The sequence below is a fragment of the Octopus sinensis genome, linkage group LG5 (genome assembly GCF_006345805.1).
Source record: "Octopus sinensis linkage group LG5, ASM634580v1, whole genome shotgun sequence".
NCBI classification, from domain to species: domain Eukaryota; kingdom Metazoa; phylum Mollusca; class Cephalopoda; order Octopoda; family Octopodidae; genus Octopus; species Octopus sinensis.
Window position 1 is genome coordinate 45,950,807 of NC_043001.1, and position 25,161 is coordinate 45,975,967.

At 36.7% G+C, this 25,161-nt stretch overlaps 1 protein-coding gene across 1 annotated transcript in view; it reads right to left on the reverse strand.

The window, feature by feature from the left end:
• Nucleotides 1–25,064, reverse strand: part of LOC115211921 (CB1 cannabinoid receptor-interacting protein 1) — a 67,519-nt gene extending 42,455 nt beyond the window's left edge. Inside the window, exon 1 of the mRNA XM_029780670.2 lies at nucleotides 24,092–25,064. Coding sequence (XP_029636530.1) covers nucleotides 24,092–24,258 — 167 coding nt within the window. The 5' untranslated portion in view covers nucleotides 24,259–25,064. The remainder of the gene's footprint in view (nucleotides 1–24,091) is intronic.
• Nucleotides 25,065–25,161: the final 97 nt, after the last annotated feature.

The following is a 25,161-nucleotide window of genomic DNA, read 5'->3' on the forward strand; positions in this document are numbered from 1 at the left end:
AAATCTGTCTGCAAGGGGTTAAAGAACATTCTATCATTAACAGTGTATGTTTCAAGATTTGGTTAGGTCTCTATGACCTAATTGCCATTATGTCAATAAAGGTGACATCACCTTCTATTGCTATATAGCAAACTAAACACTTCAGTCAATCCTCCAAAGCTGTCATACAAACATCAACCTACAGATTTTCAAGGTTGAACTTTGTCGTCTTAACAGTCCAAGATGGACTGCAAAGGTCATAGGTACTGACATTCCTTCATTTACTGACTCTTGAGAAACAGCAGGTTAGTAACAAGAAAGGCATCCAGCCAAAATGAAAGATATGAGCACCAATCTATGAGAGAGGTAGCTTCCATAAGAACTTATTTGAACTGTGACATTCCATCTAACCCATACCAGTATGGAAAGCGGATGTAAAAACGTTGTTCCTGAATCTAGATACTTCATGCTATGCTCCATCTACTTTCATGAATATCCATAATGAAGATAGGATTACTCTTTTACTTGTTTCAGTCATTTGACTGCGGCCATGCTGGAGCACCGCCTTTAGTCGAGCAATCGACCCCGGGACTTATTCTTTGTAAGCCTAGTACTTATTCTATCGGTCTCTTGTGCCGAACACACCAGCATCGGTTGTCAAGCAATGCTAGGGGGACAAACAGACACACACATACATACATATATATATATACACATATACGACAGGCTTCTTTCAGTTTCCGTCTACCAAATCCACTCACAAGGCATTGGTCGGCCTGGGGCTATAGCAGAAGACACTTGCCCAAGATGCCACACAGTGGGACTGAACCTGGAACCATGTGGTTGGTTAGCAAGCTACTTACCACACAGCCACTCCTGCGCCTATAAAGCTATAAAGATTATAAAGCTTCTTTCAACATCACAAATGCTGCTGCTGCTCAAACGTCAGCTTAATGTTTAATTATCTTTTGTTTCAGTGGAGGCGCGTGGCTTAGTGGTTAGGGTGTCAGCATCGTGATCATAAGATTGTGGTTTCGATTCCTGGACTGGGCAACGTGTTGTGTTCTTGAGCAAAACATTTCATTTCATGTTGCTCCAGCCCACTCAGCTGGCAAAAATGAGTAACGCTGTGATGGACTGGCGTCCCGTCCAGCTGGGGAACACATACACCATTGAAACCGGGAAACTGGGCCCATGTGCCTGGCTAGGCTTTAAAAGGGTGCATTTATTTTTATTTTATTTGTTTCAGTTATTGGCCATGCTGGGGCACTGCCTTGAAGAGTTCAGTTGAACAACTCAACTCCAGTACTTATCAAAGTCAGTTAGTTGTTCTATTATTCTCTTTTGCTGAACTGCTAAGTTATGGAGATGTAAACAAACCAGTACAGGTTGTCAAGTAGCTGGGGGAACATACACAAAGACACCCCCACATACACACACTATGAAGGCGAGCGGCCTAGTGTTGCACTCAAGATATCTAGATTGTGGGTTCAGTTCCTGGACCAGACAGTACATTGTATTCTTGAGCAAAACCCTTTATTTCATGTTGCTCCAGTCTACTCGGCTGCAAATAGATAATCCTGTGATGGAATAACCTTCTGATCAAAGGAATATTGGCCTGCTTGCCTATCCAGCAGGGAGGTATAATTCGAAAGTGGCATAGTAGAAGACATTTGTCCAAGATGCCATGCAGTAAGATTGAACCTAAAATCATGTGGTTGCACAACAAGTTTCTTAACCATATTGCCAATGTATATTTTTCCCTCCTCTTATGTACTGAGTTCACTATTTTTGTTCAAATAATCAAGATTATATATTATTTGTGCATATACAACTATCTATCTGTCTATCTATCTATATACATGTATGTGTGTGTTTATGCATTGGATAGGATATACGCAAACAGTACTTAGGCTATGTTAGTTTATTTCAGTGAAACTAGGAAAGTTTTATCTTCAGCTGTTTTTAGCTAGATTGCTGAACATGCCATTAGATATGGCAAGTGAGATAATGTTTACATCTATTTACTTTATATATTTCTGGGGTGTACTTATTGTAATTTCACTACTTTGCAGCTGGTAGTATTTTAGGCAAGAGTGGGGTCACACATGCGTAAGCACAGAACACACACACACACACAAACCCATGCAAGCATGACAAAATGAATGTAAAACTATTGATAATGGTGTGTGTGTGTACGTGTGTGAAGCTATATATACATAAATACTATAAATAGAAACATACATGTTCATATATATATGTGTGTGTGTGTATATATATATACACATATAAACATGTATATCCATTTACTAACACTGAAATAACATTGTTCTAAGCTGCAGATATCATTACACAATTTCACTACCACATCACATATCACCACCACTCAAGTGAAGACAAGTAAACACATACTATATTACAACACCACACCTTCCTTTCTTTTATTTTTGTTTACACTATACCTTGAGTTAATGCCAACCAGACAGATATTAACTATTTCAAGTTCACAGTTGTTGCCAGCATTGTATAATTAAATTAGTATGAGTAGGAAGGGCAATGCCCATAGCTTTTTCATGTTCTTTCAAGACCAGGTCGAGGATAAGGAAATGTAACTGGGCAGGGTTAATATAGTTATTATTCAGTTTGAATTGTTACAAGTAAGTGGTTGTAGCAGTTGTTGTATAGGTCAGTTCTGATTGAACAGTCCTACAAGCATACACACACACACACAAATAGAGCACGCATAAATAGTTGGCTGAATGACAAGGTATAACTCTCAGATCTGTTTTCCAAATATACCATTTTTCTGCCTATCTGAAGGCTACTCTATGCACTCTAATGCAGGGGTGGATTTGTACAGGAGTACAGAAGGTTAGTTTGAACATTGTACTGCTTAAACTTTTGCAAAAGTTAATTGGTCAACTTGGTGAATTTGGCTGAGAAACTGGGGGAGGATGGAGTTTCAGAGATGTGTATAGTTCTGGGAAAGAAGGACTAGAGAGTAGCATGACATAAGATGGTGAGACACTATAGTCTTTATTTTTTTGGGGAAAAAATGTGTGTGAGTACATATGTTACTGATACAAACTGGCAAAAAAACTTCTGAAAAATTGGTGCTTTCAAATAAAAATACTTGATGTGATATTTGTTCTACTCAAGTTGTATAGTCACTCTCATGTCATCATTCTTGCCATTAGAAATGAAGCAAACTGTAACCAACCAACAATGATATTGTTCATTAGATAAAATATAAAGTAGATGAATATTTACTGTAGTCTGTTAGTGACCTCATCAGTCTCTTTAAAACCAGTTTATATTTTATCAGTGGAGAGACTAGATCAGTAGTTCTCAATCAGGGTCCATATTAGGTTTTTTGGGGTCTGCACAACAAAATAGTAATTAGGGAATCTGTAATAGCATTTTAAGGGGGGCCCTCGGAAAAAATTTCGCTTTAGATGTATGTATTGGTATTACAAGAAACAACTAGGTTTCTTTTTCTGATGATTTGCATAGCCCAACAAGTTAATGTGTGAAAAGTAATATAGGAATTTTGAAAGAAGTATCTATAAAACTAGTTTTTAAACATTGAATGGCTATGGGGATCCACCAGAATAAAATAATAATCAAAGAGATCCACAGATAAAAAATGGTTGAGAATCCCTGCTCTAGATAGACTAGTGACCATTGTGAAGACTGTTTTAATGACCACGTTCTCAGTTGTACACTATGACACACACACACATACCACTGTCAGTCCAAGCATATTAGAAGCAGTACAAATGGAATTATCCAGAAGATATCAATATGTATAATGATCAAACCAGTGAAGACAGTGAGTCCTGATTGATGGGGGGAAGGGGAAATCTACCTCAAGGATTTGCAGCCATAAATTTAGTTACACTCCATGTTATCACAACAAACCTAAATATATGGGGGTTGATATTAATGGTAATAGAAATGATGTCCAAAAAGCATCTAACTGTGCAGTCAAAACCAGCAGAGACTGGATATTGCTGATGACAGCAGCTTTGCATTGCAAGAGAATTGGAGGTCACACAACCATACTTTGTCAGTGTAGTGGACATATATAATCCTTATGAGGTATCTGTTGTGAATATCAGGAAATAATCGAGACATTCATTCAGTAGGAGTCATGTGTTACAGCTAAAGAGAAGAAATAAGTGTATCCATTCTTGAAATATTTTTATTATAGAGCTTGATTAACTTTCAAGACAACAGAGTAGGTACCAATCATTTCAATTTGACACACCTCTTGTCTTCCTGCTTAGATTGACCAGCTCATATGAAGGATGATTCCCCAAACACACAAATTAATTCATTCTTCATTGTTAACTATCTAATGATCAATAAGTGAGTTTCAATATGTTGACTCTTCTTTACACTAGTTAATGAATCCTTTGTTGGTGACCCAATGTCCAAAATCTGGGGTTACAGAAAAAAATCTGAAAGAGCTAGCAACTGTTCAAAACTGACACGCTGAGGAGATTCAACAGGTGTGAAGCATGTTGACAATACAAAGACTGTTAAGTTATTCTAGATGTAAATTATTGAAACAACTATTATTATAATACACACTTCTCCACCATTAGAAAAACGTGTATAGTAGCATAATATAAAATCACTAAAACTTAGATTTTGCAAAGATTATAACTGTTTGGAATCATTAGGTGTTATTTTTAGAGTTTATATTAACGATATATATCTGCACCACATTTCTATCAGCTTGATCTCTAATCACCACCATCTGTTTTGTTCTTGGATATATTGTTCATGGTCCCAGCCTGAATTCCTTCTCTAAACTGTAGTAATGTCATTATCCAATAAACCTGTAGCACACTGAGATGAGTTATTCAGAAATTAATTTCCATTCTATCAGTCTCATCTTTAGATTGTATTTACAATACTTTATAACAATGGTGTTTCAAACAGTTTGATGTGAATATAAAATATGAAAAAGATGTCTAAGAGTTACCATCTACATCCCAAGTTCATTATTACTCTTTCTTTAATATTTGTATGTGTTAACACCAACACACCAAGTTAACAAGGGATCCTCAGCAGCAAAGATGGCCAACATTGGATGATTAGAAATAGTGGGCTGCATAGGTACCTGTGCTGGTGATATGTAAAAGACACTCAGTACACTCTGCAAAGTGGTTGGCATAAGGAAGGGCATCCAGCTGTAGAAACAAAGTAAAAACAGAGCCTGGTGCAGCTCTTTGGGTTACTAGCTCGACCAGAGTTGGGCATAAGTCCATTAATTCATTAATCTTAATTAATGAAGTTAACATGATTGAACCTCTAAGTTAACTTTGAAAATCATTATCGGACTAATTAACTTCTGTTACAGTTAGCTTCTGTTAACTCAAGTCTGTTAACCCAAAAGTTTCATAAAAACCAGTAAACGTTTAAAAGTTTCTATTGTTTTCACATTGTCTTAGCATACTTAATATTGTACATGTCATTCTTTCAACCCTCATATAACGCCACTTATTATTATAAATAACTTGTAGGACCTTGTTTGGCCCTGCCTGGAGTTGAAACCAAGTCCACCCACTTGATGCTTGCAAAGACAGCGGGGGGGGGGGGGAATTTCTTAGTCCTGTCAAGAGGGAAAAGTGATTGATGTGTTTCCATTTGATCTATGACCTTGCTGAGGTGGATGTCAACAGAGAAAATATTGACTTCCACAAAGTGGAAAAAAGTTGGTAAATATTTCGGTGTGAATGCAAATAGCTGTTACGTGGTAGCAGGGCATGCTAGAAATAGCAGCCAAATCTTTCCGTTTATGGAAAAAGCATGCAAAATAATCTAGAAAAGAAAAAAATAACACCTGTGAAACAAAACTCCCTTGATGGAAAATTTCGAGCTCCCCACCACCCCTCCCACCTTTCTTTTCCAGGAAAAAAATGGTTTGTAGCATGTTTGTAGGTCAGATACATTGAATACACCTGAAAAAAATTATTCCACACCAAGGTATGAAATATTTACCTAAAAAATAAAACCTTGTTCTGATTATACCTGTATTTTAATTAATTTAAATTAATGTATCTCATGTTGAAAAGTGGCAAAATTTTTGTCGGTTGCCATCTGGGATAATTTTAGTAACATAAAAGAGGTAAGATGCATTAAGAATTTCAATTTTAGTGTTTATCCATAATGTTATTGCTTTTACACCTGTTAATTAAATGTACCTGCCTCTAAAAGTCAAATTTACTCAGCAAGATCAACTAAAATTACATAACTATAAACCAGTAGTATATAAAGCATCCACTGATAAAATTTCAAATCTGTACGCAAAAAATTTACAAAGTTACAAGCAAATATTGTGGATACTCCTCTTGAAACTAATTCAAAAGTACAGGAACAAATAAGCATTACATTTGACTGATTAATATGAACACTAAAGATGTTTTTCTTACATACACACATAACACATCCTCACTTGGTTGGGACTACATGTGTGTTACTTTGACAACATCAATCCATAAAATTTGTTTATGGGGAGAAAAATATCAATAGATGTGTGAGTGAAGAAAAAAAACGAGGAGGGAGGTTTTGAGATGTGCTAGAAACAACAGCCAGATCTCCCTTAAATCACACATTTTCCTCTGAAATTAATTTTTTTAAAACCAAAAATGTTTCTCTCACAGGTTTTAAGTGTATAGTGAAGAAAAAAAAATGGCCAAGATTGTTTCAGACTGGGGTAGTGAGTGGGTGGCGGGAGTAAAAAAAAAAAATTTTCAAAGTCTTTTCTTTGAAAAGATGCCTCCCATCATTCTGAAGACTGGTGAAAAACATTGAAAAAAATCCCCGTCAAAACAAAAATTCCAACTTATGTGGGCTGTCTGATCCAAACTCTGTTTTCCAGAAATTCCCCCTCCCCTTCCAAAAATTTTGCCTACAAATTTCTATGTAATCGTAACCTACACCGTTTGAAAGGTATTTGAATAAAATTTCATTAAAAAAATACCTACTTTCCAGGAAGTTATGAGGGGGAAAATGTCGGGTCCTGTGAATTTTCCGAAACTCCCCCCACCAATCCTGCGAAAAATATTTTCCAACAAATCTTTACATACACGTAATCTACAGGATATAAGTGATTATTTGGTGGAAGTTCCGTTAAAATGTATCTATCTTTCTGGAAGTTATGAGGCAACAAATTTGGTGGAGTATTAATTGTAGTTATGCCATTTTTCAATAAAAGTTAACATTAATGGATTAACTTTAACTTGTTACATTTTCAAGGAATTAATGGATTAACAATCATCGACGTTAGCTTTTAGGTTAATGGATTAATGAAGTTAACTTTTCTTAGACAAGAACCAGTGCTTGTTTGACACTGTTCTATTGTACTTTGTTATTCCTTTGTGGACATTTGCAAGTGTGTTTTCAAAATACAAAAACTAAGTTGTGTTTTCATTTCACACCCATCACAATGCAAAAGAAAAAAATCAGAAAGGGATACAAAGTGTGAATTCAATAAATGGTGGTGATATGGACACCTATCTATAGCAGGTCCTTTTAAGAAAACTAGTACATTATTCATGAAAATAGTTTCTCACATAATAGAAGTCATCATCTTAACAAATACTAGAAAACGCTACCTCAAGCTAAAATAGAAGTTGTGGGAAGAATACATAATTGAGAAAAAGTAAGAAATGAAAACACATGTTGAAAGAAGTTGTGAAAATTTGGTGATGAAAGAAGCATCTTTTGTGTTGGCCAAAACAAACAACACCCCAAAAAACACTGCCAAGAAAAAAAAAAAGTCATAAACACCTTTCTCTGATGGAGGAGGAATTGTTAGACCTTGTTTCAATATATATTTATTTGCAAGTATTGGCAAGAAAAATGTTGAAAATATGTAGATGAAATTGTCTCCCAAAACAAACTTTTAAGAGATGCACTGAAGAACTCTTGTGGTGAATCTGAGTTATAGGTCTTTTCTGTATTTGGACTTTATTTTCTTTAGCTTTGGGTGAACCTGCCAGCATATGTGATAAAGCCTAATTAAGCATTTTTATAAGAGGATTTGAAAACAATTTTAGCCACTTGTTGGTCTTCCATTGCTTCATTGAAAAACAGGAGTTTTTGACATGGTCCATGACATCATGCTGGAAAAGCCAACAAAAAGAGTTCCCAGTAAACTCATCAGTATTTGTTCTGATGTAGTCTATTAATGATTAGTAAAGATGCAGGGTCTGTAATTTTACTTTAAAACTTTTTACATCGTTTCATATTATAACAGCATTATAACAACGCTCTGAAACCGGTGTGCCACGAGGTGATGCTAGGTATGCCAAAGTATAACCTGAATATAATTTTTTCCCTACACTTTTAGTTATATTTTTAGTTCAGGTGTGCTGCTGTATTCTGAAAAGAATATAAGTGTACCACAAGTGAAAAAAGGTTGTGGAGCACTGTTATAATACATTAAAAAAAGTTGTTGAAGGTGTCTCATAACCTTGTGCTTTCTCTATTCATTTGCACTCCACGTTACAGATGTGATCGGTTTTCCATAACATCAGTACTAAGGAGGTTGTCAAGTCCTCAGTGAGACAGAATTAAGATTTTTTTTTACCCTATTTTACCTCTTCTTGCTTTAACTAATTTACAAGGTGGCTAAGGGCTGGTGGTTGACTTTCTTTCATGGGCCCCATCATACAAAGTGGGGGATGGAGGCCTTGTACACTGTAGGTGCAGAAAGTGTTTAACAAGCTGAGATGTGTAAATTCACTCAGGTAAATACAGTTGAGAAATAGTGAAAGATCAAAATGGGTCTGTAAAAGGAGCAAGACTAGCATGGTAGAGACAGACTTATTGAGGTAGAGACAAGAGGTGGGGAGTGAACAACGGGCGAAGCAGAGGTGGACATAGCAAGTGTAGGTGATGGGTGACGGGGAGAGATAGATAGATAGACAAATAGTAGATAGAGAGATGGATGGATTCATCGATAAAGTCAGGTGTATTAGATACAAATGATTCAATGCAGTCTTTTGTACACAGATGTAGTGAGGGTGGTGGCAGCAGAACGATGAGGCTGTGGGTGGTGCAATCATTAAAGGTGGTGAGATGAAATGGAGTGGGGGTGGTTTGAGTGACATGGAAATGATAGGAGTGGGGAGGTGTTTGGAGGAGGAAGGTGGACAGAGGCAGAATAATGATGATGGACCAATCCAGTGTCACATACACAAACCTAGTGAAGGGTAAGGGAAGCAGAACAATGGGGATGGTGATGTTGAGATGACAGCCATTCCTCAGTTTGCAAGCATTACAGGTAAGTTGGAAGATAAACGATAGGAAAATTCTAAGTGATAGAGAGGTGACTGATTGACTTAGGAGATGAGTGAAGGAGGAGAGGTGATCAATTGATAGGAAAAAGAAGAAAGTCAGGTAGCAGATATAGGCTTGACAGGATTATGTACACATACATACATGGTTCAAAAATATAAAAATAAAACAAAGATGAGGTGAAAGAACAATAAACAAGCTGTATTAGTTTAACACTTAGGAAAAATGACAGAAGTCTTAAATGTTTCAAGCCTACATTCTTCTACAGAAAGGGTAGATCAAATTAGCATCCTTAGGCCAAAGCATTGAGAGTGGATTAAGCAGATGGAAACTGAATGAAGCCCATCATGAGTGTGTGTATGTGTTTCTGTCTTCTTGCATTGTCACTGCCTGATGGTTGTAAATGATTGTCACTGTCATACAAGCAACATCATTCATTTTCAATATTCTGTGAGAACATATCTGGTCATGGGGTAATATTTTTTTTGTTCCTTCTTGAGCCACGCCTGGCTCATAAGAGCCGGTTTCCTGGTTTCTTTGGCGTATAGGTTCCCCACCTGGACGGGATGCCGGTCTGTTGCAGGTGAGCTGCAAGATGCAGGAGGAAAGAGTGAGAGAAAGTTATGGCGAAAGAGCCAGCAGAAGTTCGCCATTACCTTCTGCCAGAGCCATGTGGAGCTCAAGTGTTTCGCTCATAAACACACACATCGCCCAGTCTGAGATTTGAACCCACGATCCCTCGACTGCAAGTCTGCTGCTCTAACCACTAGGCCATGTGCCTCTACATGGGGTAATATTAATTGCTTGGAAATAGATGATGGTTGACAACAGGAAGGGTACCTAGTGTATAAATTCTGCCTCAACAAACTCTGTCTTACCCATGCAAGCATGGAAAAGTAAATGTTATAATGATAATGTTTGTTTGTACTTGTGAATAGACAGGTTGTGTGTGTTGAGAATTGTTTCCAAATTCAGTAATTACAAAATGGTAGAATAAATGAGGGAAAGATAGATGTACTTCAAACTAATGCTTGTGTCTGTGACTGTTTTATTGGCTTACCAAGTCTTTTCAAGTAATCATAGTTTATCTAGCCAAATTCTATGCTAAGCCACACATCTTAAGCCTTCTACTTCTAGTCCTACCCACAGTGTTCTAGTCTAGGCCAATTGCTTTATTTTTGTCTACCTTCAGTCACCAGACGTCTCAGTCATTTGTTATTGCCTCTGTGAGACTCGACAAATGAATATCATATTTCACCACCTCACCCAAGGTCTTCTTGGTTCAACCTCTTCCACAGGTTCCCTCCACAATTAGAGATGGGCACTTTTTTTATGCAGCTGTCTTCATAACATATTAATATAATAATATATATACAAATAAAATGTGGCTCTGTTGTGAAGAGATTTGTTTTGCAGTCACATGGTTCAGAACTGGATCTCACTGCATAGCATTTTGAACAAGTAGTTTCATAAAGCCTCACGTTGACCATTTACATGTGAGTCAAATTTGATAGATGGAAACTGTGCAGAAACCTATTGTACATATATATAGTATATGTAAATATTTTATACACACTCTTCATAGACTTGCCTGGGTGGTTCAGAAGTTCGCTTTACAATCACATGGTTTCAAGTTCAGTGCTACTGCATGACACCTCAGGCAAGTGCCTTCTAACATAGCCCCAAGCTGACCAAAGAATTGTGGCAGAATTTGATAGATGGAAACTCCAAAAAAAGCCCTGAGTGTGTACGCACACACACACTTGTATATATGTCATGTATGTGTGTGTGTTTGCGTGTGTGTGTGTGTGTGTGTGTGCATGCCTCCTTGTCTTGACATCACATGCTAAATATCAACAAATGGTGTTGTTTGGTACCAATCTTCCCAGAAAATGTCTGGCCATAGGAAAAGATAATCTTGCTTGAAACAGGCAAGGGTTGGCAACAGGAAGAGCATCAGGCCACAGAAAATCTGTGCACACTTGGAAAAGTAGATGTCAAAACAATGATGTATGTGTTTGTGTGTGGCTTACTTTGTGCATATTAGTGTAAATTCAATGTGGCTTTTACTTACTAAGGGGAAAGTAAGTGAACTCGGTCATTCTATTGATGGAAATTGATAAAATGAATAACTGATCAGGTACTAGGGATCAATATAACTGACAGTGAAGATAGTACCCCACTACAGTTGCAGCCCAATAAATGAAAGATACAATGGAAGTGGCTTATTTTAATCACAAACAAAATTTTACTATAGCCTTAAGACAACCAATGCTTTCTGAGTAAATTTGGTAAGCCTATAAGCATATATACATATATGTGTGCATGTGTGTGCTTCTCTCTCTCTCTCTTTGTGTTTGCCTCACCATCCACCACTTGTTAACTGGTGCTGGGTTAGCAGTTCAGCAAAAGAAGCAATAAAATTAGTACCAGACTTCAAATAATAAATACTAGGGCCAGTCCAATGACTGAAAGAAGATAAAAAAAGATAATGTTATCAATTGATTATTGTTATCAAAAAGTTCTGTCCCAAAGTAATCACAATAAGCAGCTTCCACTGTGTGTATGTGTATAAATCTTTATCTTTTTACTTGATTCAGTCATTAGACTGCAGCCATGCAGGGGCACTGCCTTGAAGAATTTTAGTCAAATTAACCCCAATACTTATTTTTTGTTGTTGTTTAAGCATAAGAGTGGCTGTGTGGTAAGTAGCTTGCTTACCAACCACATGGTTCTGGGTTCAGTCCCACTGCATGTCACCTTGGGCAAGTGTCTTCTACTATAGCCTCAGGCTGACCAAAGCCTTGTGAGTGGATTTGGTAAACGGAAACTGAAAGAAGCCCATCGTATATATGTGTGTGTATATATGTTTGTGTGTCTGTGTTTGTGCCCCAACCTTGCTTGACAACTGATGCTGGTGTGTTTACGTCCTCAAACTTAGCGGTTCGGCAAAAGGGACCAACAGAATAAGTACTAGGCTTACAAAGAATAAGTTCTGGGGTCAATTTGCTTGACTAAAGGCGGTGCTCCAGCATGGCCAAAGTCAAATGACTGCAACAAGTAAAAGAGAAAAGAGTAAGCCTGATACACTATCAGTCTTTTTTGCCAAACCACTAAGTTACAGAGACGTAAACACACCAACACCAATCATCAAGCAGTGATGGTGGCCATTCACACACACATCTATATCACCGTGACCGACCAGGCTATCAGATGTTGCTACACATCGCTGGTCACAATGCACTTCGCATTGTTTTAGCCTTCAAATGACGCCACCCCGCTGGCTAAGCGAGCAGGCCAATAGAAGAGTGAGAGAAAGTTGTGGCGAAAAAGTACAGCAAGGATCCCCCCCCCCCCCCGGCGGAGCCTCGTGGAGCTTTAGGTGTTTTCGCTCAATAAACACTCACAACGCCCGGTTTGTGAATCGAAACCGCGATCCTATGACCGCGAGTCTGCTGCCCTAACCACTGGGCCATTGCGCCTCCACACACATCTATCTCTCTCTCTCTGTGTGACCTCGTGTGTACCGTTGGCGATTTTTTTCCTCTGTCTTCCCTTCTCGGGATCTTTCCTTCTTCTATGTTTCCGACGAAGAGCTCCGCTCGAAACGTTAAACCCTCCTTCTTCCCTTAGCATCCAATAATACTATATTTGTTCCACGTCCTCGCATTGTTGTTTTTTTTTGTGTTTTCTTGTTTGGATTAACTATATATATATATATATATATATATATATATATATATATATATATATATACATACAATGGGCTTCTTTCAGTTTCCATCTATCAAATCCACTCACAAGGCTTTGTTCAGCCTAAGGCTATAGTAGAAGACGCTTGCCCAAGGTGTCACGTAGTGGGACAGAACTTGGAACCATGTGGCTGTAAAGCAAACTTCTTACCATACAGCCATGCCTGCACCTATTCACATTTCATTTATGAACACGAATACAAATATCATGCAGTCATGGTAAGTTGTTAAGTTTATTTCACGCTCATGATACCTGGTCAAGTATCTTCTACAATAAGCTGTGAATCAATTGAAACATTGAGTGAAATTGTGTACCTGGCAACTGTATGGAAAGCCTTCAGATAATCTATAGCTTGTTTTTGTGTAGTAGACTTAATCCATTGCCCTATTTACCTCTACACCCTGGCATGAAGGTGCTTTTTGTAGGGTTCACTTTGCTGCAGCTGCTGTACCATGTCATTAGTCTCAAGATGACACAATACTTTGACATGTTGCTTTTTGACATCCACTATGCAAGAGTTCAGGTTTCTACATGTCTTTCTATCATCAGGCATAGACAACCTGTAAACTGTTATGGGCGTTGCCTCTCCCTGCTTTTCGACAAAACCTCAAAAATAAGTGCACCCTCTACACATAAGCCAACTGCTACATTACTACTGGATTACTATACATATAGATATGTGATACATATGTGTGTGTGTGTGTGTGTGTGTGTGTGTGTGCATCAGATAGACAGATAGATAGACATGATAAACAAAAAGACATACCTATGCAATTCTACAATGCATTCACAACTCCATGTAACATTCATACCAAAACAGGTAAAATGGCAGGAAGAAGGTTTAAGGGAGGAATTGGTGGGTGCATGAATGCATGTATTATTAGAACAGCTTTCTCACCCTAAGGTAATTCGGTGGTGTGTGGAGGAGTGTCTTTTTTGGAACGTAGGTATTCTGTATGAATTTACATTTATACCCTGCTGGTAATAAAGTCAGTGGTATGAGAAAGAGAGAGAGAGAGATGGGTAGGGATCAGATGAAAGGAATAAAAAAGGAATAACAGAATAAGAAAACAAAGGAGACAAGGGGAAAGAATGACAAAGACAGGAATAAACAGATATGTTAAAGCAATGCAGATGACAAGATAAAGGGCTGTGTGTGTGTGTGTAGACATATATATATATATATACACACACACAAACACACATGGGGGGGGGGCAAGTTCTATTTTGAATTATTTGAGATCTTCCTGTAAGGAAGGGGCCCGGTTTCTAACAAAGATACAAAACTTCATCATTAGAATATAGATAACACACACACACAAACATACAAATATATGTATAGGCACAGGCAGGCCTGTGTGGTTAAGAAGCTTGCTTCCCAACCTGTGGTCTTGGGTTCAGTTCCTCAGTTCTGCCGTGCAGTACCTTGGTCAAGTATCTTTTACTTATAGCCTTGGGCAAATCACAGCTATGTGAATGGGTTTGGTAGATGGAAACTGAAAGAAACCTGTTGTGTGTGTGTGTATGCATATTTGTGTGTACCTTTGTCTTGACATTACGGTTGCAAACATGCGTTATTACTATCATACAAGTGATGTTGTTCGTGAAAAAAAAAAGCACATGCCATGCCTGGCTATGGAACTTATTACGTTGCTTGGAAACAGGTGGGGGTTGGCAACAGGAAGGACATTAAATGATAGTGGTGATGATGATGATATATTTACATATTAGTTAACAAACATGGCTGTATGGTTTAGCCTGCTCTCTCTCAGGAATATAATCTAATATATATCACTTTAAACAATAGACTGGAATTTAAGGAAAATTTAGCTGCTATTTCTAGCAGGTTGAGTGACTATGTTGAGGTTCCCATTGGCAGGTTGGATTATTTCAGTAATGGTGTTGTAGATGGAAGAATGTAAAGCAAAGGATTTTGTTAGTTGTTAAACCTCAGTTCAGCCTTTGGACCCTTTTGTGTTTTTAGTGACATCTAAGTACATCCTTTTTTAAATGCATCTTTTAAAGGTAGCAGAGAGCGATTTGAGGGAGATTTGGATGCTATTTCTCGCAGTTTGAACGATCACATAGAGGGTCGTTCATTAGCTCAGAATCGGAGGTTTGGTTTGTTGTTTTCGTTCAGCCTCCAATCAACTCTGATTAATTTGACTTAAGATCAAAGCCATCACCGTCATGAAAATTCTATCCTTTTATCCGACCTAGTGTATCTAACGCCACATTATCCAATGTGTCAATCATTATTTAAGACTGATGCAGTTTAACAGAGATTTGGTTACTATTTTTAGGAATCTTGAATGAACAGGCCTATAATCAAATGTATTCAAGCCATAACCATAATGTGACCTTCCTTTTTACAACGAAACCCAGACATCATCATCAACGTATGTGGGAAATTTGATAACTATTTTGAACAGATCGAACAAACCACATACAAGGCTCCAACGTTAGCTCAAGGTGAAGGTGTTCTTGTCTACTTGAGGTGCTGGCGGTGGAAATTGGTGTTTGTGATGGCAGTTGATGTTTTTGTAGACTGTCAATCAAACGCGATTATATAGGTATACGTAAAATTTACCACCAACATCCCTATATACTTATACTGCATGAAAACCAACCAAAACGCTTACACTAATCTATTACCAGGTTACTCGATCTAGTAGAAATAGCAGCTACGTTTCCCTCAAAATACAAGAAGAATGGTTATATACTGGGTTTATGTAGTCTTAGATAAACAGAAAAGGGGTCATGGTAGGAAATAATGCCTTTGATCATAGGTCCGCAACGACGATAACGACTACCACCTGTGTAGCTGTTATTTCTGGTACCAATCCTAACTAGTCTTGGACTTTATTAAGATGATGATAATGATAACAATACTGTTCGTGTTGACAATGAAAATAACAGTTGTACAGAAAGCTAGAGACAACGATATCATAACATAACCCAGTATGCTGCTGCTACTACTACTACTACAACAGTAACAACTACTACGACTGTAGTAGTAGTAGTAGTAGTAGTAGTAGTAGTAGTATCGAATATCAGCTGCAGTTGCAGCAACAACAACAGTAGCAGTGATGATAACAATATCAGAAGGGGAAAATGTGTGTGTTGTGAAGCAAAATATTTATGAAAACAATGGTAAATATTTAATAGGTTAAATAATGAAAATTAACGTAAATGATTTCTTGGATAATAATAATTTTTTATTAGCCAGAAAGAGAAAATATTTTGGGTAACACACACATTATGTGTGTGTAATTAGTTGGTACTGCCCAGAATTTGTTTCCTTCTAACTTAATAGTACATATTTTTAATGGCATTTTGCAAAACACGTTATGTAAGATGTAAATAAATAAATAAGACAAAACTTTTTTATGGTCAGAACAAAGAGAAGTTCATTATCTGTCTACATCTCTTGACATTATCCTGATTGATAATATTCATTATCAACATGAAATTGGAAGCCACGATGAAGGAAAAAAACAAAAACAAAAAATAACCAAGCGTTCCAACTTCAAGTTTAGCCAAGGAATTTTATCCAACCTTCTTAATTATTTTTCTAATGAACACACACACACAAAAACCACTGGTTTGATAGAACGGTATGGTGCTGGCAGAGAGAATATGGGGTGTGTAGGTCAATGAAATCAACTATTTAGAGATAACATGTGAAAGAGCGAGCACGTGTGTGAGAAGAAGCGACAAAGTTAGTACTTTGATAGATAGATAGATATTTCATGGTCCCTATAAAAGTGCCTTATGTTCATTTGCTCTTTATCCCTTCTGGGATCAGTTAAATGAAATGCAATCAAGTACAGGAGTCAACATAACCGACTTTAAAGAACCCTTGAATTTGAGACGTTTTGTCAAAAAATCGATATATATATATATTATATATATATATATATATATATATATTCCAATTTAACTAGACACCAAAAAGTTAAAGTTTCTTTTTTCTTTTCTTCACACGCACAGAAATGGGTTTGGGAATTGAGAGCGCACTAAGGTGCGGGGGAAAGGTGTGTTAGACACTATAAGACTCCACCATGAGCGAAAAGTAGGAAACAACCCCCACCCCATCGCGTACACCCTCGAGTATAATCAGCCGAAATTGCGAAGATAATCTGGTACTCGACTGAGGAAAGAAAACTTCGAATGACCCGTGCTTGTTTTCTTTGTATCGTCTATTTGGATGTTTTTTTGTCCCATTTTTGTATCACCTAACTGTCCGGAAGTTTTCGCGTTCTAGTCCCATTTTGTATTATATATATATATATATCCCTGTGTCACCAACTGTATCGTATGTTGTTATACATCGCAGGTCACAATGCACTTCTTTATATTGTTGTTAGCTTTCGAACGGTGCCACCCACCTAGCTAAGCAAGCAAGTCAACATCTCCTCTGAACAGAACGCCAGTTCGTCGAAGGATTAACCATTTACAGTTGAGTGAACTGTAGCAGCAGCATGAAATTAAGTGTTTTGTTCAATAACACAACATATAGCCGATCTGGGAATCGAAACCAAGATCTTACAATCGTGAGAGCAACACCTTAACCACTAGACCATGCCCCACCTCCGAATTGTCATGATTTTTATATTTGTGCCAACCACAATGATTAGTATGAAGATATTGTGAAAGACGTATACCTTGAAAATGGACATTTAGCGATATATTGTCAAAATAGTATATACATGCCGTTAAAATGTTTATTTTTTTTTTATTACCCACAGGGGCCTAAACGTAGAGGGGACAAACAAAGGCAAAGGGATTAAGTCGATTACATCGATCCCAGTGCGTAATTGGTACTTATTTAATCAACCCCGAAAGGATGAAAGGCAAAGTCGAACTAGGCGGAATTTGAACTCAGAACGTAACAGCAGATGAAATACCTATTTCGTTATTATCCACAAGGGGCTAAACATAGACGGGACAAACAAGGACAGACATAGGTATTAAGCCGATTACATCGACCCCAGTGCGTAACTGGTACTTAATTTATCGACCCCGAAAGGATGAAAGGCAAAGTCGGCCTCGGCGGGATTTGAACTCACAACGTAACGGCAGATGAAATACCGCTAGGAATTTCGCCCAGCGTGCTAATGTTTCTATTGAGAAAAATATGAGAAAGTTTCAGACGTCTAGGATACATCAAATGGACACCATGTTAATATATACCTTAGTGGTGGGTTGTCTCTTTACTTTCTGAGTTCAACATTGTCCTTAATCCCTTCTGGGACCAATAAAATATAAGGCTAATCAAGTGCCGAAGTCAACATAACCAACTATAAACAGCCCCCGAATTTGAGACATTTTGTTAATGTCACAAATCAATATATATCCAAATCAAAACATGTACATTATACACTTGCAAACATACTCGAGCGCGACAGTTGTTACAGAAGCATATTTAGTTCCTTAATCTTGAAACAAGGTGATTACTGTTGATGATACTGTGAGGGACAGGGACAAAACGGTCGTATGACTAATGGATTTAACATAAATATGTTATATGTATAATATAGAAAATGTATATTTGAATGGATACAATATACACACACTACGTAGTCATAGATACATGTGTAAGTTCTAGAAGTTAATCAAATTGACCCCAGTACCGTAAGAGAGAAGGAACAGTGTCTAAAACCTTTACAAACCAACCTCCCGTTCTACTGAGACTGATGCAGCTGATGATCAGCTCGAATAGTTATTTTTAGGTTAATGTCTGCATGGATGGTGAAACAAAAATCCAGGCTGTTGACGTTTTGTGGAAGAAGAACGGAAGTAGTTGAAACAGAGTGTGAAAGATGAGACAGGTAGTTTTGTGTGGAGAAGTTATGCCACTAGATATTAGAGAGGGAGGGAGGGGGAAGGTTGCGAGCAAATAGCGTACTGGTGAGTGAACCTCTGGATGTGGTTTAGGATATATGTCAAAAGCAGCTACCGTCCCATAAACGTGAGCACTATTCAGAAGTAGGTCTTAGTTGAGCTTAGAAGAGGGTTCAGCAATTGACTGATCAGTGATGACTTTGGAGCAACTTGGAAGGAAGGTTTTAATAGATTTTCAATGATAAAAGATGAGGCACAAGTTTAGTGAACATGTTATTATACATAAGATCTCTGCTCAAAACGTAAGAACCCCAACTCTCCCCACCACACGCAAGCTCATCTTATTATACAAATTGTATTAATGATTTTTGGATCCTAGAGATTATTTCTCATCTCTCCACAAACACGCACATTTTTTTTGCTCAGAGAAGCAGTGCCAACGATCTTCGCTGGATCGGGAATAATGCGGTTATAATGCGGTTTATGTTCAACTTCAACATTTTTAGGTTATAATTTGCAGATAAAACACACACATACTCACACAGTTTACTCTTCCGTTAAGGTAAGATCAACAAAAAAATTATTCCATCCAGTGAGAGATAAATATCATACTTAATGTACACTATAAAGATAAGAGCTACTAATAGTTTCTCGCTATGAAGACAAACTATTAGTAGCTCTTATCTTTATATAGTGTACATTAAATGATTTTATATATGTGTGTGATTACAAAATTGTAGTAAATTATCTAAGAATGTATGATATACATCATACATTCTTATTTAAGGACTTCCACGATCCGATTGTTTATTTAAACAAACACATTTACAAATTCATGCGTACAATCATACATACAAAAATTTATTCAGCTCCTTCTCTCTCTATGTATGTATGTGCATATGTACACACACAGACATACATATGTATATATAGTCACGCTCTCACAGATCAACTCATATATATATATAGCCTTTCATACAAACAAAATTATGGCTGTATTTCCTAAAACAACCCCAACCAACATCATCAGCTTTACAAACACCACCATCATGGTAACAACAATATTCCCTCTTTCCATTTCAGCTCTTAATTGACATCCAATCTGTCCTAATGCAATTGGCCATATTAGATTAGATTTTGTTTGGAGGGAAATAAACCCTCATTCGCACATACACACACCATTCTCTCCCTCTTACATATCTGTCTGTCTTTCTTCTAGGGGCATTTTCTCCCTCTTACATCTCTGACTGTCTTTCTGTGTGTGTGTGTGTGTATTCAAGCGTGTGCACATACCTGCACACACACATATGCACACTTACCTAAGGTAGTGAGACAGTGTTTGTAGATAAATAAGTTTGTGTGCATTTAATAAACAAACTAAATATATGCTTATTATACATACACATATAAACTTAATTAGTCTTTGTGTGTGTACGTTTGAACTTACAAACATGAGGATAAGTACTCAATACCATAAGTAGAGTTTAATATTGCGATTGCTTTCATATATACACTGCGCCTTGTAGCCCAGATTCCAATTATGATCAATGAGTAATTGCATAACTCCGAGTAGCAACAATAAACTCAGCATAAAAGACATACACCTTTTATCTTTCACTTGTTCCAGTCATGAGATCGTGGCCATGCTGGGGCACCGCCATTATATATATATATATATATATAATGTGTGTGTGTATGTGTGAATGAATGAATGATGTCGTGTATATACTAATCATGTATTTATGTCACTTCTTATTTACAGAATTTATGTATAAAAATACACTCAATGTGTGTGTGTGCGCACACACACATCCATAGTTTGGATCTCCATCAGTTTTGTGGATAATTTTTGTAGTTGTTCGATTAATTGAACTGCTACTCACTGAACTATAACGTGAGTAGTTGATATATACACACACGGTACAGATTCAGATAAACACACACAGAGAAACGCATGTACAAGCATATATATTTGTATGAGAGAGTAAGAGAAAGAGGGGGGGAATGTGTCTATGTTTGAATTATTGGATAATAGTACAAAATAAATAAATAATTCTTCCTTATCAATACCATTTGTGCAATGTACGGTTGATATGACGATAGTAATAATGATAGAATTATATAGCATAGTAGTGGTGATGTGAGGAGGAGATATAGCTTGTAGTGATGAAGGTGGCAGTAGCTGTGGTGGCAATGGAGTTACTGAGAAACGATGATGGTGTTTACAGTACTGGTGTTGTGGTTTATTATTGGTGGCGGCAATGATTACGATTGGTGTTTGTGTCATGATGATGATGATGATGATGAGGATGAATGATAAAGATGATGTGGATGAATTGATATATTGAGTTGATAAATAATATTAATAAAGGTTAATAATGGTTTGTTATAATGATGATAATAATGCTTTCTTTAATAGTAGCAGTGTTATCAGCAACGATAGTGGTGGCCGTCGTTGGTGTTGGAGATGATGTTGAAAAACAACGATGATAATGATGTCAACGGCGATGACAATGGTAAACAAAGAGAGCTGGCCATGAATGCAAAGACCGTACGACTGAAAGGTAGGGTGGTCGCATCGATACACATCTTCGAGTAGACGAACAAATAAAAATAATAAAATATTATACGAATAAATAAATCAGTAAAAGCTGCAGAGATGTATATTATTGGATGGATGCATAGTCTGTATGGCCATTGCTTACTGAGGTGCGTGTATATATTTCATTCATATATACACGCATATATACATACATACGTGTGCGAGCGTGTATGCGTATACTGCAAACATTATATGCGCGTGCGCGCGTGTGAACAGTTTATGCAACATTTCACACAATTTTCATTATTGCTGTTTAAATATTTTGCTCAAGGTACGTCTGTTGTGGTCCTTATAATGCACTTTATATTCTGAAAGTGTGACTTATTGCGTGTATACACTTATATTGGTATGTCAGCCTCCGTACGTGTGTAAATGTTTAAATGTATGTATTACACACACACACACACAAGAACTCTAGGTTCCTTTTCAGGAACTCGAAAGGAATGGAAAGGACAGCTGAAGAATTTTCCCCCAAATATTTATAACTAAATAAATACACATAACTACATCAATAACATCAACGCGTTAGCTCGCCTTGCTAGAAATAGCAGCTAAATCTCTCTCACATCACAAGCAAACACATTAAAAAAAAGAAGGGATATACTGGATAATATAATCCCAGGTGTTCAAAATGACGAGATGGTCACAACTGGAATGCTTTTAACAAATTAAATCTGATAGAGACAGTGAGGGTAAACAATAACAAAGCAATCATACTAATAATAAATCTAGCATAAATGAATGAAAATCTATTAGCAATAAGCACAAAACATCTTTAGCAACAAATAAACGGTAAATCACTTTAAAATATCATTAACATGATCGAGCCAACAAGAGTTCGTTTATGCAGTTGTCTGAAATTCTAGAAATAGCAATCACATTCTAATATTTTAAAAACAAGAGACATTTGGATAGTGATAAATGGTAAGAGCTGAAATGGAGGATGAAAGGTAAACATTAGCAACACCATCACCGAACCAACTTCTACTTGCGGTCATTAGACCTGGTAGAAATAACAACTAAATCTCACTGAAATTACACACTAGTCTTCAAAAGGCAAGATACACTGAGCAATGAAGTCACAGAATACTAGGTATAAAAATTAAAAAAGTGTGTGTGTGTATGTGTGCGAAAGAGAGAGAGAGGAAAAAGACGAGCTGGTTACGGCTGGAATGAATACCTTTGATTACATCTCTAGCTGGATCTTAAACAGCAACTATATAAATAACAGCAGCATCAAAGATCAGTAATAACAGGGAAATAAATGAAACCAAAGAACGAAAGATCACCAGAAAGAACTGGTACAAAATGAAAGTTAAAAAAAAAAAAAAAAAAAAAAACAGCAAGCTTGCAAGAAAGTTTAGAAAGGAGAGAATCAAAGAAGAAAAAAACAAAAGAAAAGCAAGGAGGCGAGTAAGCAAAAAGATGAAATAACGAAAGACATGAAGGGGGGTTGAAACAACGAAGAGAAATATAGTAAAAAATAAAGGGAAAAGCGAGACGAATGAATGAATGAAATGAGAGAAAAAAAATTGAAGTTTGAATAGAAAAATAAACCTCTACTATAATTAAGAATTTAAATGAAAGCACCTAACGCTTAAGGTATCAGGTGCAGCTATAATGGGATTGTTTGACGTTTATGCCTTTTTCCTTTCCAAATCCATTATTAACCAAGTTGAAGCCATCGTGGACTGAAATGGTTCGCTTACTGGGTTTTCGAAACCAAACTGAAAACAGGTTTCATTCTTGGAATACGCAAAGGCGCCAACATGTTAGAGAAAGAAGTTCGATGGGGAGGGGTGCAATAGTGATTTTGTGATGATAATGCTTTTCCAGTGAAGGAACATTAGCAAGCAAAGAAGGGAGTGAGTGAGCTTAACCTCGTCACCCTCTGGCAAACAATAACAATATCATATTAGATAGGTGAATTTTAAATTCTGTCGCCTAAATTATCAATGACAACAACCGAAATAACTTAATTTTTTTTTTAGGAGGAAGTGGTAACATAGATGCCTTTCGCAAAATAATAAAAAATAATAATAAACTAATTTAATTTCTCGTTGGATTTACGGATGAATTTGTACTGCAATTGTTTTTATTGAACAACATGCAGGCGTGTATATACAAATATATACATGCAACTAATTTCAGTAAGAGTTAAAAGAAAAAAAAGGGAAAAATAGAGAAAAGAAAGTATGTAAATCAGTGAAGAAATATTGTCATTTACAGTGTCGTAAATCAGAAAAATATACTCGAGTTGTTTGTTTATAATACTAATTTTCAAATGAAATGGGTGACGATATTTAACATTAACTAAATGTTTATTATTCATGTATGTATGAGTTTGTATGTAATATATGTATGTATGTGCATATACTCAACAAATATCTACCAGCATGTAATGTGAACGTCTGTGAATTTGTTTATATTAAAAACATGTACCTATGTGTGTGTGTGTATATATATATATATATATATATATATATATATATATTATATATACATATATATATTATATATACATGTGTGTATACATACATTCATGGTACTTGTGTTAGTGCTGTTTATATTGTTATTATTTTGGGGGGTACTTACTCCAATAGTCTTGGCGGTTCCAGGGCAATAATCACATTGTAAGGTGTGTTGACGTTGAGTTTCACAGTCTTGGAGAGAGGAAAACGTTTACCATCCTGTTTGAAGAACACGGGCACATCTTTATGCCTCTTACGCATTCCAACAGTCATTCGAAAAGTGGCTGCCATTTTTCGCAAGCTGCTAAAATTCCAGGCTCTTTTGTTGTGTTCGTCTTGTTATTGTCAATCTTATATATTGTGTATATATTGATATATATGTGTGTATGTATAATATTGCTTAATCTATATAAGACAGCTTCTCAGCTCTTTGGCTCTGTAACTTTGCTTTTCTCTCCCCCACAATTTCTCTCCTCACTTTTCTTTCCTTCTTTACTCACATACATTCACAAAAGTGTGTAGTATTTATATGTTCCTGGTGATAATAATGATGTTGCCGTTGTTATTGCTGATGATAGTCGTGATAGAGGTAGTGGTATTTTCGATGTTGTGTAGTAAATATATCCTTTAATTTCAATGCGTATTCCTTAATCGGGCACAGCATACATGTATATCATTTATGTACGTAGATATAGCTACCTGTGGGGTTTGTGTATGTGCGCGCATCTGTGCGTGTATATATATATATGAAAGAGATATTAAATTTTTTTTAGTTGTCTTTTTTTTCGTGATACTTTTTTTTTTTTTTGGTATGTATATATTAGTTTCAATAATTACTTTGCTTATTTGATGTAAAGAACGAAAGAGATAAATAGATACATAGATAGGTGGATCAATTAATCGATAGATAAACTGCTAGATAGACAGACAGATAAAATTGGCGTGCGAAAGAAAGTAAAAATCATTCCTTGCTCCACCGCTAGTTTCTTCTTTCAAACGGTTCTCACTCGAACACTTACACTTCTTCTGACCAACATATTCAAGAGTGTGTATAAATATGCGGGGGAGGGAGGGGAACACACGCATACGTATACTTTTGTCGCTGCACTCTCTTCTCTTCCTTCCCCTCTCGCCCTCACACAAACACAGAGGAACTCAAGCACACACACATATTAAATCGCATAGACATACATA